This window comes from Megalops cyprinoides, chromosome 6 (genome assembly GCF_013368585.1).
Source record: "Megalops cyprinoides isolate fMegCyp1 chromosome 6, fMegCyp1.pri, whole genome shotgun sequence".
Taxonomy (NCBI): domain Eukaryota; kingdom Metazoa; phylum Chordata; class Actinopteri; order Elopiformes; family Megalopidae; genus Megalops; species Megalops cyprinoides.
This window is the reverse complement of record NC_050588.1, coordinates 1117817-1133890: the sequence shown is the minus strand read 5'-3', so window position 1 is coordinate 1133890 and position 16074 is coordinate 1117817. Positions and strand designations below refer to the sequence as shown.

Sequence of the window (16074 nt, the reverse complement as noted above, 5' to 3'; positions counted from 1 at the left end):
TCAAGATAGCCCACAGATGCATTATCTATATACTGAAATTACACAGATGTCCTTTTAAACTTCTCCGAGTTAGAGGTGAACACAACTGCTTTTTCAAGATTGAAGTTCCACATAGTTGCAGCACTAATGAGGACCACGTCTAGACATCTTCTGTGATCTGGTGGCTTATTCCAGGAGACAGGACAACATTTTCCAATAAATGGTTGGAGTTGGGATTCAGGGTGGGCAAGCTGATCTCAGATCTGCTGTAGAGGGCAGAAATAACCGTGGCATTCCTGGTAAAAACATAAGGCACAATTCCTTGTAAGTTGCTTATTTCATATGACTATGCTCCCAGGAGTCTGCATTTCTGCTCACAGCCATCAGGAGTCACTGCACATATAGCACCTTTAGGCTGCGTAATATTGAGGAAAAGGAGTTTAAAACTACAAATCTTTAACTTTCTGCATTCTTCATATCAACAACCAATCTCTTTCAGCACTGTGTACAGGTTAGATGGCTGCTGTTGATTCTTCCTGGCTTAAGTTACATTTCTGCTCAGTAAAGAAGGAAATCACTTCATTTCTCTAACCTCATGTGCCTCAGGCAAAAGTAAATGCAGTGTCTATTAGTTTCTGAACGGCTGTGGTTCTATATGGTTTCCCTTCAGGATGAAATGAATGAGCCACAGAGAGAGAAAGTTCAGTGAAATGCTTTATTTCGGGATCTTGCTTTTAATATGGTCATATATGGTCATTGGTCTCATTGTTTATCGCCTTGATAAATACATCAACAATTGTATGGCTTTGTTAGGACTCTCGTGGAAATGCTATTTACTTAGCACCTTGACATTCTTATGTACAGTATGAGAAAACCAAAAACAAACAAACAAACAAAAAAAACATTCCAGTTAACTTTAGTTTAAACATGAAAGGGCACTGGCGAGGGATGGAAAGAAACAAAAAGAACAAATGGAAAATGGCTAGAGAACGAAAAAAAAAAAATCAATCCAAGTATTGCTACATACAAAATAAATGAGCACACTGCAAAATGAGTATAAAACCACATAACTCCTTAAGAGAGAGAGCCACTGAGTTTGTGAAACCAACGGTGTGGCTAATGTGAGCTCAGATACCACTCAGTCCAGGCCAGGTCCCTCACCAACACATGGCTTTGCAAGACAGAGCTGCCAAGTGGAGTTGGACCAATGTTTGGCTAAGTCAGGCTGCTAGTGTCACTGTCCCCGAAGCATGTGCATGCTAGCACCAAAAATTGCAGCACATTTCAGAAATGTGACCTCAGAGTAAAAGGGGAAACTCTCAGAGGAGAAACAAATGTGCTAGGAAGCTCCCAAAGGAGCCCAGACACCCATTCCAGTTTAACTTCAGCGCACTCCATGTAAATTGCACAGCATGAAAATAACATTTTGCCAAAGTGCTCGACTTTGTCAGCTCTGGCAGTGAATATTTTTTCAGAAGCAGCCTGTGCTGGTTGCAGCAGCTGGCTGGAATGTGATTGTGAAAGGTGTTTTTCAAAGTCCCTGTTTACCTGGGTGTGGCACTACTGAGACAGCCTGAAAAAAATTCACCACCACCTGCCGTGTGTGTGTGTGTGTGTTAGGAATGGAACATGTGTGTATAATGATGTTTATGTTTTACAGCTCCCGAGTAGCTTGTTTCAAGCGCAAACTGAGCCCTTAAGTATGGGTAAAAAATTGGCTGTATCATATGTAAAAAATGATCAGAGGTCCAGCATATTGGCTTCGTTCTGTCAGGGATAGGAGTAGGTAGATCGGCCAGGGGGGGACCATGCTGTCCTGCTGCACCCTGGGACTTGTGTGGATGTCTGTGAGATACTCAGACAGTGTATGCCTCCTGGTGCACCCTGGGACTTGCAGTGGAAAGTCGCTCGCCTCGCACACCCACATGGGTTCAAAGGATGTTGTTATGCCAGTGACAAGCTGAATAAGCATATAATTGCTGACCGCTAAAATGGGGAGAAAAGAGGGGAAAATGTAAAAATAAAAAAGAAACCAGTCTTTATTTCCACAGAATGAGGAAGGCCTCTCCTCTATGCCCTCACATGTGCTGAGCTCCAAAAGGCTCACTATTTTACAAAGAAAGGAAAAATGGCTTTCAGTGTACCATCCCCATAAATGAGTCAAAAGTTGGCTAATTGCACAGATTTCAAACGTACCCTCCAGAGGCTGGGAAATGTGAAGTGTGTGTGAGAGAGGGGGCCATGATTCATATTGCAGAAAGCACTGCAAGCTCTGGACAGTTAAAAAGCAATTTGATTCCTTTTTAGCTCCAGGCTTATAAAAGTGAACACAGTAACTGGGAGAGTCAGAAGTTCATTCAACGACAGGGCATCTCTTTTGTTATAAGTGCAGCAGTTTTCAATTATGAGTGAATGGATGACCAAGGAACAGACACAATATCCTTACAGAGGAAAGGAAAAAACATTTGAAGAGATGGCCCTCGATCTTGTTTTCCTACACTGAAGAGAAGATGAAGGCTGTCAAACGAAAGCTCTTCAGCCTCTCTCTGTATGAAGCCTGTGTCTTTACCTTTGCCTCCCATCTTTAACTCAGATACAGAATCAGGGGAACATTGACAGACTGTTAAACACAAATGTTATTAATTACCTCCGGCTGGCCGATCACTTTCACACATACTGCAGAGCGAGTCCTCGATGAACCAATCAGAACGGTGGGGGGCAAGATATTGGAAGAAACAGGAGAAAACGTGTGGTGTGGTTTCAAAATTTCAAGGCTTGGTTCAGCAATTTCATAAGGAACTTCTGCCAGAGGAAGGCAAAAACACCTCAAACTTTTATGAAACCTCGACAAAATTTCTGAAAGGGAAGGATGTCTATGCCCTGCAGGACATCGAAGAAGGCAGAGAGAAATAAGTGACAGGGTCCAAGTATAGATTGACAGAGGGGGAGGGGCAGAGGGGCCCCGCTATGCCTCCTGCAGTCAATACACCTACTCTACAGTATGTTAAGCACGTAACACAGTGGCTGCATATAGGGTTAGCCTGAGAACTGGCACAAGAACTGGAGGAAGGGGAACTGGAGGAAGGGGAACTGCAGGAAAGTGGGGTCAGACCAGTTTTCATGTATGAAAATAACTGCACACTTGCACTAGCTCATATGGCTAAATGACACTATGCTTTGCTACCCATACAGCTTGTAGCCGTGTACTCCCTTCTACCGTTATAGCACAGAATGTCTGAGTAGGCACTGGGTTACTGCCTGTTCGCGGGGCTGCTGGAGCTGCAGAAGCTGAAGTAGCAAAGTGGCTTGGCCTTTTGTTGTGCACCCAGGAATGCTTAATCACAGTCAGGCTGCTGTCAAAAAGCTTCCCCTGGAAATCTTGATTTCAGGTTGGTTCAGGTAGACTTGTGGACTGACCAGAACACAGTGAAGCACCAAAGCCCTGCATAAATTGAGGCCTACCTTCCGGTGAGTTAGCCTGAAGCAATGGGGATCAAAACTGGATCGATGCGCTTCAGCTGAACAACCACTCCTGCAAGGTGTTGTTTTTGCTGTCAATGTAGAGCCTCTGTGTGTGTGTATGTGTGTGTCCGAGAGTATGAATGTTGGAGTGAGCGTAGCAGCTTTAGAACAGAACCAGGAGGCTTCAGACCTTCATGGGACCACAATGGGTCTGCTTTTCACTCCAGTCTCATTACACTCAGCTGCAGTCGTTATTGGACCAGATGCAGATACACCCAGACTCCAGCCCCTGAGGCTGCCCAACCCAAGGGTTTATTCATCTTGCTTCAAAAATATAAAACTTTTTTTTTTTTTTTTTTGCCTTGAGCTGTTTTTCATCTCCACTTCTTTTGGGGCCATTTCATGTCCTTCTTTTATTGCTGACTTTTTAACATTTAATCACTTGATGCACAGATTGCTGACAGTAACACCTTTATTTGGTGGAATTGAAGTCGCTGCTTCTACTCACCAAAGACATTTTTTTTCCATTTCCTTCAAGTTAAAAAAGAATAATTATAAAAGGAAACAACAAAGTGAAATGAGTGACAAGAGTAACATTCACATTTACAATAAAAAAGTCAAATAAACTGAAACCTGTTTAGCAATATTTTCATACTATCTATCAATGGAAAAAATAAAATAAATAAAAAAGTCGGGGAGCACATCTGCGTGGCAGTAACTACAGTCGTCTTTTGATTCATGTCACTGGCCGCATCTCCACTGATCCTCCACTGTGTGTGTCTATTCTACTGTGACTCTGCGTTTCACCTGCTGCTTACCCCTACGGCTGAACTTTTCTGGAGCTGTCCACACCTGCCAGTATTATGTTTGCTTGTAGATACATGAGTGAGCTTTTTCAGTTGTTGGCTAGCTGTTCAAATTGTTAGCTTGTGATAGAGGAAGATATTCTGAAGGTTCTGCTTGTTTTACTCCTGTTTGAAGAGACCATAAAAAAGGTGGTGGTGAATGATTCTGGTTGTAAGCGGATCCACTGTGCAACAAAGAAAGTAAAATACTTGTTTACTTTCTATCATGTACTATAGATTACAGTGTGAATCTGACTGTGCTCCCTAGCTAAGAGTTAGCTTAGCATGAGACACAAATTCTGTCTGTGGCGTTTGAAACAGGACAAACACTATGTCTATGTCCGTTGCCTGTGCTTTAGGTGAACCTAGTGCTGTATCTTGGGATCTTTGGGGTCACTTTGCTGTGGGGAAGCCAACTTGCCTCAGGTATAGCTGACCTACAGTTAATTTGGGTCAGTGGAAATGTGGCTACAGGTGGTCCCAATACTTCCAGAGAAAGAGACTCCAAATCTGCCTCTGAACTCCACTGTCACTGAGGACAGCGGTAATGGAACAGTGTGGTAATGTCTACCTTCCTGAGGCCATTCCATATAAGTCTGGTGTGTTTCAGGGTGACCACAGGCAAGGCCTTGGAAATCTGGTCTAACAATGTGGAAAGCAGAGGGGTGGTGTATCTACAGTGGGTATGGCGGAAGGGGGCATGTGCGTGTCTCATCTGTCCATCCGTGTCGTCACCATGCCCGTGGGGGAAGGTCAGGTGTGCTGGATGTTGTCCCTCTTCCCGCTGCCTCTCCCTGTCCTCCTCCCATCCCACCCCTGTCTGGCTCAGCCCGCAGGTCTGAGGATGGCAGTACACACATTCAGGAGGGTGCAGACACACCATGGGGGGGGGTGTCTGGGGTGAGGGGTGTGAGGGCAGAGGGGGCATGGATTCTCTCCCTCGGTGCGCTCTGGGGGTTGGTGCGGGCTGTCAGGGTCATCCCTGGCTCCCGCAGGATGACAGGCTGTCGTACAGGGAGTCGCTCAGGGACTCCGGCGTCTCCAGTGCCTGGGTGCGACTGGGGGACAGGATGTCATCCGCACGCTCCTTTGCCAGCTCCAGGCCTGGCTCCTTACCCATCTCCGGGGCGCTGGGGGTGCGGCCCTTCCCCCGCCGGCCCATCCCCAGCTGGGGCGGCAGAGGGAGGCTGGCTGGGTCCACCTCACGGGGGGCTGTGGGGCCACATGGTTTCAGGTTCTTGTTAGAGAATAGGAGGGTGGGGGGGAGATGGGGGGCACAAAGTTAGGTGTGCTGCACTGTGGAAGCCAGTAAAACAAAAAGCAAATGTGATTCAATTTAAACCCGGTCATGGGGAGAAGACCTCTAACATTGGTTACATGCTTACGCAGGACAATGCAGGAAACAGCCCCGCTGAAACTGCTTTTCCAATACTCTACACTACAGGCAATGTAAAAACAAGGCATTGACACTAAATTAATTTAATGTGGAAGATTTGACTGAAAGAGCTAGGTTCTGCTGAAAAGCTAGGTTTCATGCTCTTGATTGGCTCAGTTCGCAAAAATACTTGATGTTTCAAACGCAGAGCCTCATGGCCGAAGTTCTATCCTGGTTGTGTTATCCTGGGACTGAGACCTGTAAAGAAGCAGCAGCTACACTGCATGTTTCAGAGGAGAGCACATGTTTAGGTCTGCCCCCTAGGACTGGTTTTGTTCAGTTCTGCTGATCTTGGTTCCTCTAGTCATGCCACCAGACTACTTCATAATGGATGAGATTAGTCACATGATTATTTTCTTATCCAGACAGAACAAAAAAAGAAAGGATGGTGATGATGGAGAATTCCGGAACATTCCACCCAAGAGACGGCCTTTCCGGTCCTTTCAGTTCGGCTATGATTCATGACAACGTCAAACCAAACAGGTTGACAATTTCAGAAAAATGTGGGCTACTTGTTTTTATTTAAGCCTCAAGTTGCCTGGCCTGATCTTAATGGATCTTGGTGACTGGGCTCTTAAGAGGACTCGTTTAGCTGTGGAGAAAATGTGCTAAAAACACTTGAGGTATTGCCATATCAACTGGGGAGGAGACGGGGCAAGGATGCAAAGCTGATTTAGAAAAAAATTAAATGGAATGAAAGCTTTCTCTGAGAAAAAAAAGCTTCCAAATGCTTTTTAAAAGATGTGCAATTACGGAGTGTTTCGAGCTTGGCTGATAATTGAGTCCATTCGGAGAATGACAGTTAGGGACCAAGCGGCTGTGATGTGAGATTTATTCTAATTTGGGTCAATCTCTGATTCTCTTGCTGTCTTGTAGTTTCCACAGCAACCTGTGCTGAGTGGTACAGCACGTTAATCATCTGAATTAAGATTGAAAGACGCTTCAAATCATTCTCCTTGTGCCCGGGATGCAGGGTGTTAAGGGAGAGGCTGCTAATGGCCCACAGCTGAAGAGGGTGTGATTCAGCCTTGTGCTTGTGTGGGTCTTGTGTCTCTGAGCCTCCACTACTCGCAAGCCTCTGCCACTCCTCTGACTGGTGGAAGGCCTCACAATCAGGAGGCCCAAAGTGACACATCTGTATGATTAACCACATCAAAAAGCTGCTATATCAGAGCTCACTGCCTGAATAAAGCTGGTATCTCAGAGCTCACTACCTCAGAAAATCTGGTATCCCCTAAGTAACAAAGCACTGTTTGTCTTACATTTAGGTCTGTATGTATCTCCATGGTTATGCCAGTGGAAGGTTACCTCTGGCTAGATGAGGCAGCACTCACCCTTCTGAAGGGAGTTCCCTGGACTGCTGGCTCCACCTCCTCCTTCACTCCCAGGTAAACATCAGCAGGCCCCGCTGAAGCTTTCAGGTTGGGGAAGGTCCAGTTCTTGGAGGGTGGAGATTGCACGTGTGCCTCATAGGAATCAACATCTACAGAGCGAGGGAAGAAGCTTAGTGATTAGGTCCAAGAAGACTCTGCTCACAAAGGCTGGAGAATGTCAGTTTTTCATATTTTACAAAAGCACTCATCTGCTGATTCTCTAAATACCTTTCCCAGTAAAAAATAGTTTTATCCTGGTAGCTTGAAGGAGACACAAAGTAAAAAATATACTTGTATATACAAATCTCTGGTTTCCAATCTGTCAAACACTGTGATATAGAAGTGGTGCTGCTGGCTGAAGTGCATTGTGGGAGCTGAAGTACCTAAAATACCTTCGTGGATGGTGCTGGACAGGTGAACGCTAGGGCCCCTCCCCTCCAAGGCGGTGCTGTATAGGGCGGAGGGGCTGACCTCCTCCAGGGAGGACAGCTCCCTTTCCAGGGTTCGAGCCTTGCGCGGAACCTTTGTCAAGAGCCCTGTCTTCCCATGGGAGGAGGCTGACTCCTGCTCCCCCGGGGGCTTCATCTTGGGGATGCTCTTCCCCGCTGCGCCACCAGCGTAGTCAGGCAGAGGGAAGGTACCAATGCCACTGTCAAGAGTGCGCATGGAGGACCCGGAACCTTGGGGGTCGTTTGGGGTTGTAGGGAGAGAGATTACCTTGCAAAATATTACCTTTACACTGGACTTCCTTCCGAAAGCCCTAAATTCCACCTGCTGCGCCTCGAAAACGGCTATATCCAATTTGCATTTTAATCAGAAGAAAATAAAAGACGACAAATATGTAGACGAACTCCTCAGCTTCCATTATTCTTGCTGCAGCTCGGAGTACAGCATGTGCTGAGAGACAGCTTATGTAAGATAATTTAAAAAATATTGTAGAAGCTTTTTTCCCCTCACACACAGAGAGCTTTTATTAGATCCCAACGCTGCTGATATTGAGGTGGAATGCCCAAAATGAAGCCGCCACACCAGCTTAAGCCCTTGGGTCTAAATGAACTAGCTGGCAGTGGAACAATACTTTGGTACGGCTTCTACTTGGCTCAGCACTAAACCCACCGAGGATCAGATAAATCTGAAGATACATTTTCAATTTATGTCCGAGACTAAGGATGCTGACTGCATTGTTTTCTTACCTGCAAAGTGCTGAGAATTGATGGACTCAGCCAAACTCTCATCTGAAGTGACATCATCTTTGCTGACCAGGTCTGAACCCTGAGGGACAACAGCAATGAGAATGGTATAGACCGCAATGCATAGGTCTACGTTCCTAAATGTGAGCTCCGTTGACAAATCTGCACTTGACAAAGTGAGTTTGCGGGAAAATGGAGGTAAGATGGAGTGATCCTTGACAGACACAAATATAGTATTTGCAAAACCTCCCATAATGCACACATCAAGGTTAAAATACATACTACTTTTACAATAGACGTGATGTTGTTGATGTTGTCACAATGTTGATGTGAATAAATTAGTACAAAGTAGAGAGATTATGTGAATGCTAACACAATAAAACATGGCTTCATTGGTTAGCTTTGCCAGTAACCTATCCCAGCTGCTAGCGGAGGTAGCCAACAACAGATGCTAGCAATACTACAAACACTGGCACAGCACAAGTCTGGAGACAAACAATGGATTAGTTGTTCCTGCTGATGTCAACCATCGCCTGCTTCTCACACGCTGTCACATGGTGACATCATCTCCTCTTAACACAACTCCCTGACCACCTGAATGATAAGCTCCTGAAATGCGAGTCGTATGGGCTGATTCCTTCATGAGTAGAAACAGAAACACTGAGGACATTTCAAGCTGAAATTCACATAAAACAGTAAATTCACATACTCCTGTTCCTCACTTTTCCAGTGTGCCTCTTGCACTGCGGACAGCTCTCTGGCTCCATTCAGAGTGATGCTGTTGTAACTCCTGCATTTCAGCTGCTATACAACAAGGGCTTGTAACCAAAAGGTTGCTGGTTCATTACTGTTGTACCCCTGGCCAAGGTACGCAACCCATAACTGCCTCAGTAAATATCCAGCTGTATAAATGGATAAAAATTTGTAATCGATTGAAGATTCTCTGGTTCAGAGTATCTACAGAATGACAATGTAAGGTAATGTAATTTTCATGTTAACTGCTTTCACGTGCTGGTATATGGGGACAGACAGTAGACACAAGGAAGATGCATGTTAGTGACAGGAAATTTAGCTTACAGATGTAGACCACGTGAATACACAGACAACTGGGTAACTGAAGCAGAAGTAGTAAAAAACTGTTCAAATTTATTACTCATCTAAACTGTAGTCCGCTGTCTGCAAGCTTGCAGTGGATGAGGGGCTACTGCATTGGGGGCTGGGAATGGCTTTTCAATCACATGGAGATTTACAGGTATGATACCTTTTCCATCTCTTCCCTGCTTTTGGTGTGACCTACACCATCCCTCTGATGGCCTAAGATGGGTCGTGACTTCTTGGAGTCGAAGGAGAGGCGCCGGTGTGCCAGGCCAAAGCTATTGGTGCCCCTCTCATCCACCCTGGTTATATAACAGCAGTGGTAAAAGGAAGACAATTAGGTGTTTTAATCAGAGTAGCGATTGACAAGGATTCACCGGAGAGCATGACTCATTGTGGACTCAACGTGATTTGAACAGGTGCTTAGCTGAGCTGTTGTAAACTGAGAATTTCATACACATTAGTCAAGTATTCAAAGAAAGCTCTGTTATGAGCCCAAAGTAATGAGACATTTAGTGAGAAATTTTAATTCAATCACCCTACAATGGCTTGTTCTTAGCTCTTATTACAGGTACATTTAAGCAATTAGTTAAAGTTTTTAAAAAGTTTAAAATTTTCAGTACTTCCACATGTGTTCAGCAGTGACTAAAATGAATTATTAATGACTGGCAAGTCATGGAAAAAGTAACAGTCCCTTAAACCTAATCAAAGTTAAACACAAACTACATTCCAATTACACTGAATTAGAAAAGGATGTGAAGGAAGTTAGATGGTACAGATGGCCAACTGTAGGACTGTTTTTCTCTGCTCAGACAAATGTGAGTTGTTATCACCTAAAAAAATGGTTAATTTTATCCAAGTGATGGGTGGTTTGATCAAATCCATACCTGTTCAGCAGCTGCTGCATGAAGTTGTCAGAGGCCACACCCCTGTACATGACAGACAGCTGGCCCTGGGCCTGATCCATCACCACCTCGCAGGAGTGGCCTCTACTGGGCCGGTCCAGGGCCACCCCATTCACGTAGGCCCGCTCCTCTTCCAGAGCCTTGCGCAGGTCCTCTGCCTTCTCCATCAGCTTGGAGATGTTCAGGCTCTCCACCTCCAGCTTCTTCTTGGCAGAGGCTTTGGGGTCCTTGGCTGCGGCCGACATGTTGAGCTTGAGCTTGGACATCTCTGGCTTGCGGCTGAGGGCTGGGAGCTTGCTCTTCCTTAGCCCAAACCAGCTGGCAATGCCATTTGAGGCCTTCTGCTTAGCCTCGGCTGCCTGCCCCCGGTCCTGCTCCTGTAGCTTCAGCACATTCTCCTCAATGCCCTTCATCACCTTCTGCTCAATGGCAGACTGGATACATGGGGCGAAGGCCCTCTTGTCCTCGTTGGCTTCAGCAGGCCTGGGAGGGGGTGGTGGTAGGTTGTCTGTATAGGTGGGGGTCTTCTTCTTGCCCGCAGTCAGCTTGGTCTTGTCTTCTGCTCGAGGGGAGTGCTTCTGAGCGGCGGCACGGTCCTCTTGCCCAGGTTTGGGCCCTCGCCCGCTGGAGGAGGCTTGGCTGGGCTTGGAGGGTGATTTAGACGGTACCTTGGTGGGGCTGCTCTGAGGACTGGGGGCAACTTTGCTGTTGTGAGAAAGGTTTGGGGCGGTGGCGCATTTTATGTAGTTCCGCAAAACCTGAGGAGGGTCTGGGGTGGAGGACGGGCATGCTCGCCTTTACCTTTGGGCCCTCTGGCTTGGCTACATAAACATACGGATTTCCTGTTGAGGATTTTGCTCCTGGTTCATAAGCTACACAGGGACCTGGGAACTTCAGGGCATAGTTACCAAGGTTGGATTTAGGATAAGGCTTCCCATCCAAGGAATCAGTGTATTTGGAGTGTCTGTGTTCAGACACACTCCGATCTCCCTGCCTCTCTGCTGTTTTGCTTTTCTCACTGTTGCTGGACAATACTTTACTGGTACTGGACTGTGCATCCTTCTTGTCTACTGGCTGTGGACTGACTATCAAGTCCTCTGAGCTCTTCAGCTTACCAAGAACTGCCAGGCGCTCTTTGAATGGGTGGTGACTGGACTCGCTTGGGGACCTCCCAGCTGTTGGCCTTTTGGGAACAGTGGGTGGTTCATTTCTCTTGACAATTTCTTGCAATTGGGAGGACTCCAAACCCTGTGAGTCAGGCACCCCCCTGTTCTGTGGTCTGTCCTTCATGCTGGAGTAATTCGAGATGCTCGTGGCTTTGTGGGAGACAGAGGACGAGGGCAAGCTGTGGTGGTTGTGGATCTTGTACCAGGCAGCACTGTTGGAGTCCTGGTCACATACCGGGTTACCTGCAGGGGACAGGCTATGATCACAGAGATCTGTCTCATCAAAAGAGCTTGGCTGCTTCTCCATGGGACCCTCGTTGTGAGGGTAAGAAGAAAAGTGGGGAGCCTTCAGTTGCTCAAGGAACTGGGGCCCCCCCTCCACCTGGCAGGAAGTGGAGAGCTCAGAGACATTCTCGTAGTGGGATACTTTGTGGAGGCCTCCCTGAGGATGGGGTGATGGAGCCAGCTTGGCATTGCGGCTGGCTTTGGGTGCTGAGTGGCTGCTGTAGCTCACCTCCCTGGTGGTTGGTGAGTTAGGGTCCTCGGGCTTAGGAGGGGAGGTGGGGGGCAGAGTGTGTGGCAGGGTAGTCCACCTTGGAGGAGGGAGGCTGCCCGTCTCTCTCTGTCGCAGTGGCCTTGCGAGCCAAGACAGGGGAGTGGTAAACCTCGTAATTGTTGTTTCGGCAGGGGATCTTGGAGCTGCGGGTGAGCTGGGGGCTAAGCCGCAGTGGGTTGGAAGCTTGGGCCCGCTCCCCAATGGAGGGTATCTTCAGGAACTTCAGCAGCCTGGATGGGGAGGAGATGGGGGAGGGTTTTACCTCATCAAGGCAGGATGGGGATGTGGGGCTGACCACTGTTTTGGTCTTTCCAGAGGGAGGCAGCTGTGCCTCTGTGCTGCTCTTTTCAGGTGCCAAGCCTTCAGAGTAAGATTCGACTACCTTTCTAGGGACTGGCATCTCACTAGGAGGGAAGTACAGGCCGTTGCAGACCTGCTCCTTGGTGTCCTGTTCACAGTATGTGATCTGAGAACCATCAAGGACCCCAAGGACAGACAGGTTTGAGGTAGTGGTGTAAAAGCCATTTTCCACACCAGCTACTTCGGGGGCCACTTTGAGGTAGCACTCCTCTGTGCTGACGACCTGCCCATTCATGCTCCGACTCTGGAAGGCTGTGGTGTCCATGTGCTTTGTGCTTATCTGGAGATCGCCTGATTCCTTCTGCATGAGGACAGCCATGCTGGAGAGTGTGTCCAGGTGCCTGTCTTCATGGGAATTGAAGCTCTCCGGCTCTTCAGGTGACGGGGGCTCCTCAGGATCCCCGTTGGTGTGGCCACCCAGCTCACCATCGTCAGCGAGCGAGTACGGGTGCAAGTCGGACCCCATGAGCTGCGGAAGGTCATTGGGATTAGCCCGCTTGCACCCTGGGGAAATGCTGCTCCTCTCCATTGGCAAGCTGTGGATGCAGGGCTCGCTCGTGCTGTTGGCGGGGTTGGCGGCGGTCTGCAGGCCTGTGCCATGTGCAGGCAGCCCCTGGCCGCCAAGAGTGTCCGATCTGGTGGTGTGCGAGGCACCGTGGCCTCGGCCGCACCGCAGCAGACTGTCCAGACTTTTCTGTGAGAGTGCCTGGCAGGACCAGCAGCTGTCTGGCCCGCGGTCCTCCCGCAGGGCCCCCTCACCATTCATGTACTCGTGGAGGTCCGAGTCCGAGCAGGAGTGGCGGCAGAGCGGCTGCCAGGGGGCGAGGGCTGCTCCCTCCGGGACCAGCACCTGGCCCAAGTCACGATAGGGGGAGAGGCCAGCTGTAGGACAGAATTTGAGGGGGTCAGTCTCCTCCAGCTTGCGGAGGACCTCCAGGATGTGAGCTTTCTTTTTGAAGAAGGGGGACAGGGCCTCCATGGAGGTGGCTGGACCCAGGGCGCCAGCTGTACTGTTCCGTGTGCAATCCCCGCTGCTCTGTACCAACAAGGACAATTCAACTCTCAAACTGCACATCCTCAGCTTCCTCAACTTCTAAATCCAGCAAGAAAGACAAATTAGACTAGGCACAGCCCATTGGCATGGCTAGGGTGGCGACTATTTTTTCTGGTCTTGAGAGTTATTGTTATTCCATAAAATGAACGTAAAATAGAAATGAAATTACTTGTCGCTTATGGACTAGTATATTTTTGACAGTCCCCTTTTTGCATGTTTACTTGGACAAACATGCACAGTTTAGCCATGTCATCAATACAAAATGAAACCACAGGGGCTGGACTCAAAACGCACCTAATTAACAGTCTCAAAATAAAATATCAGACAATGTCAGGGTAAATTAATACTGCAAGATTCTGAAGCAGAGGTTAGACAAATTTATACCAATATGAAAATATGGATTAACAAGTCTCCCAACCAGCTAGACAAAAAATAACATAAAACAGTAATAATTAGAGAGCATAAAAACTGAAATTGTTTAATTGAGTGCCTTTAGATGACAAAATTTTCCTTATCCCACACAACGAGGAGTACAAGGTTACATTTTACAGAGGAGCTAATGACAGGGGAGTTGTAAGGCAGCCACTCATTGGCATTAGGTTGGCGTTGGTGAATCTGACAGTGAAGTCACTAATGTGCTGCACAAATGACTCAGAGGGGGCGACAGTGGCAGCTGAATGCTACATCTTGACAGGAGTAGGAATAAATGAATCGGGGAGGAGAGGCACGACCAGGCCGCGGTTTCACATGGCCAGTCAACCCTAAGGAGTGCCTTTATCTCTAAATAAAGAAGCAATTAATTCTGTAATGTAGAAAAAAAGAGGCCTCCCCCCCCCCCTCTTCCCGCCCACTCCTCAGCCTCCTGGAGAATGGCCAATCTGTTCGATAATAGCAGGAGCTGGCACTCTCAGGAGGATTATTAAATTAAGAGTGATGAGTCAACAGACACTAGTATAGTTCTGGTGGCAGTGTGTTCTGTCTCCCAGAGTTCCTGAAAACAGAGGATGTCAATTTGACAATGGAGGGACAGGGAATAGCTGTGGAAACACCCACAGGGGACACATTATTGAGGTACTTATTTACTTTCACAAAGACACACTCTACTCTGCTATCCTCCAACCTAACCACCCAGCCTTACTATATGCAGTTACCTCAGCTTTGTAAGTTGCTCTCAATAATAGTGTTTGCCAAATTCAGTTGTATGTGTATGTTGTATGTTCTGATTAGCTCAAATCCTTTCCATACAATTTTAGTGCAAACTGTGGTCATTTTATTAATGGAGGGAAAGGGGGGACAGCCTAACAAACTAGCGAAGAAAGCTTAAGATTTCTGTAGGCAAGTCTTCAGTGTGGCAGGGACCAGAAAAGGTGAAGGGTTCTTTGGGATGAATGCTTGTATGGAAGGAGGGCTGAAGGTTGAGGCCGTTTGGGCTTGGTTGTTTCTGAGCATGCCCAGTGCAGTGCCTCTGGCTGGCCAAACTGACCACCTACAAGTTACTGAAAGGGTGGGGGAACGGCTGTCATTTTAAGCATAGAATCTACAGACCATAAATAAGCCTCTATGACACGCCAGGGATACGGGCCTACATCACCAGCAATTTGACGAGCAAAGGACAACGGCTGAAGACACTGGCTGCCTTGGACTGTGCTTTTGGATGGGGGGGGGGGGGGGGGGGGGGGGGCATTAGCAGCAGAAACTTTAATGAAACAAAATTACAGAGCAAGAGGAATGGAGACGAGAAGAGGGAAAGCAGCAGCCATAATCAATTGGACACCTCAGCAGCCCTCTGCTCCCTGAAACCAATCTGCAGACATCGGGGGTGAAATGACTTTTTTTTTAATCCCACGATTTTCAGATAGGGACTTGCTGCTGCACTCTGCAGTCTGGATAATGAGGTGAAGCAATTTAAAGAGAACGCATGAAGGGACCTGAAGAGGTGATTAGCTGAGCTGTTGAGAAATCAAAATTTCGCACAAAAAAGGGGCACTGTGTTAAACCGCAAGCTGTACTTGTCTGCTGTTGTGAGCAGCAAGAAAAAAAAAAGAGAGGACTGAGACTGTGACTGTGATGAGGGTGTGGAGACTGAGTGGGGCTCACCTTGGTCTGCCCTTCGTCCTGGGGCACCCCCGACTTGTCTGGGCCCATGAGCTGGGGCTCTGTGCTGTGTTCTGGAAAGGGAGCCAGCAACATCTGGAACAAGATTGCCAACAAAAGGGACAGTAAGAACACGTCTTTAAGGGCAAGACACTGTTGAAAAGAAAAAAAGTTCAACAATGAGATTCGACAGCCCCTTGTGACAGAAAAGTAACAATGAATGAAGTAAAAGGATCGTACGAAAAGCCCCACACTGCAACAAACATTCACCTCTCAATTTGATCACGAAGCACATACAGTATGGACAGTGCTGGACTCAAAAGTAAAACCTCATGAGAGTACCAAGTTGAATTAGTCTGATGATCATCAACAGCCCTACTGCTCTGGCCTGCATCTCAGATGAAAGGAATTTACCTTTGGGCCTACTGTAACAATTTGACGACCAGTATATTAGCTTGACAAGGGAGTCAAAACATACTGCAATTTCCTGGCCGAGCTGGCAGATAAAACAGACTTTTGTCTTGCTCAAACAGACCTATGTACCATTCTTATAGCTTGTA

General features: G+C 47.3%; 1 protein-coding gene across 1 annotated transcript in view; it reads right to left on the bottom strand.

Annotated features, from left to right (window-relative positions):
- Positions 1–969: 969 nt before the first annotated feature.
- Positions 970–16074, bottom strand: part of LOC118778640 (nck-associated protein 5-like) — a 75159-nt gene continuing 60054 nt past the window's right edge. Inside the window, 9 exon segments of the mRNA XM_036530227.1 lie at positions 970–5523; positions 7056–7204; positions 7487–7774; positions 8288–8366; positions 9546–9681; positions 10267–11069; positions 11071–12016; positions 12018–13402; positions 15518–15610. Of these exon segments, the coding sequence (XP_036386120.1) occupies positions 5263–5523; positions 7056–7204; positions 7487–7774; positions 8288–8366; positions 9546–9681; positions 10267–11069; positions 11071–12016; positions 12018–13402; positions 15518–15610 (4140 nt within the window). The 3' untranslated portion in view covers positions 970–5262.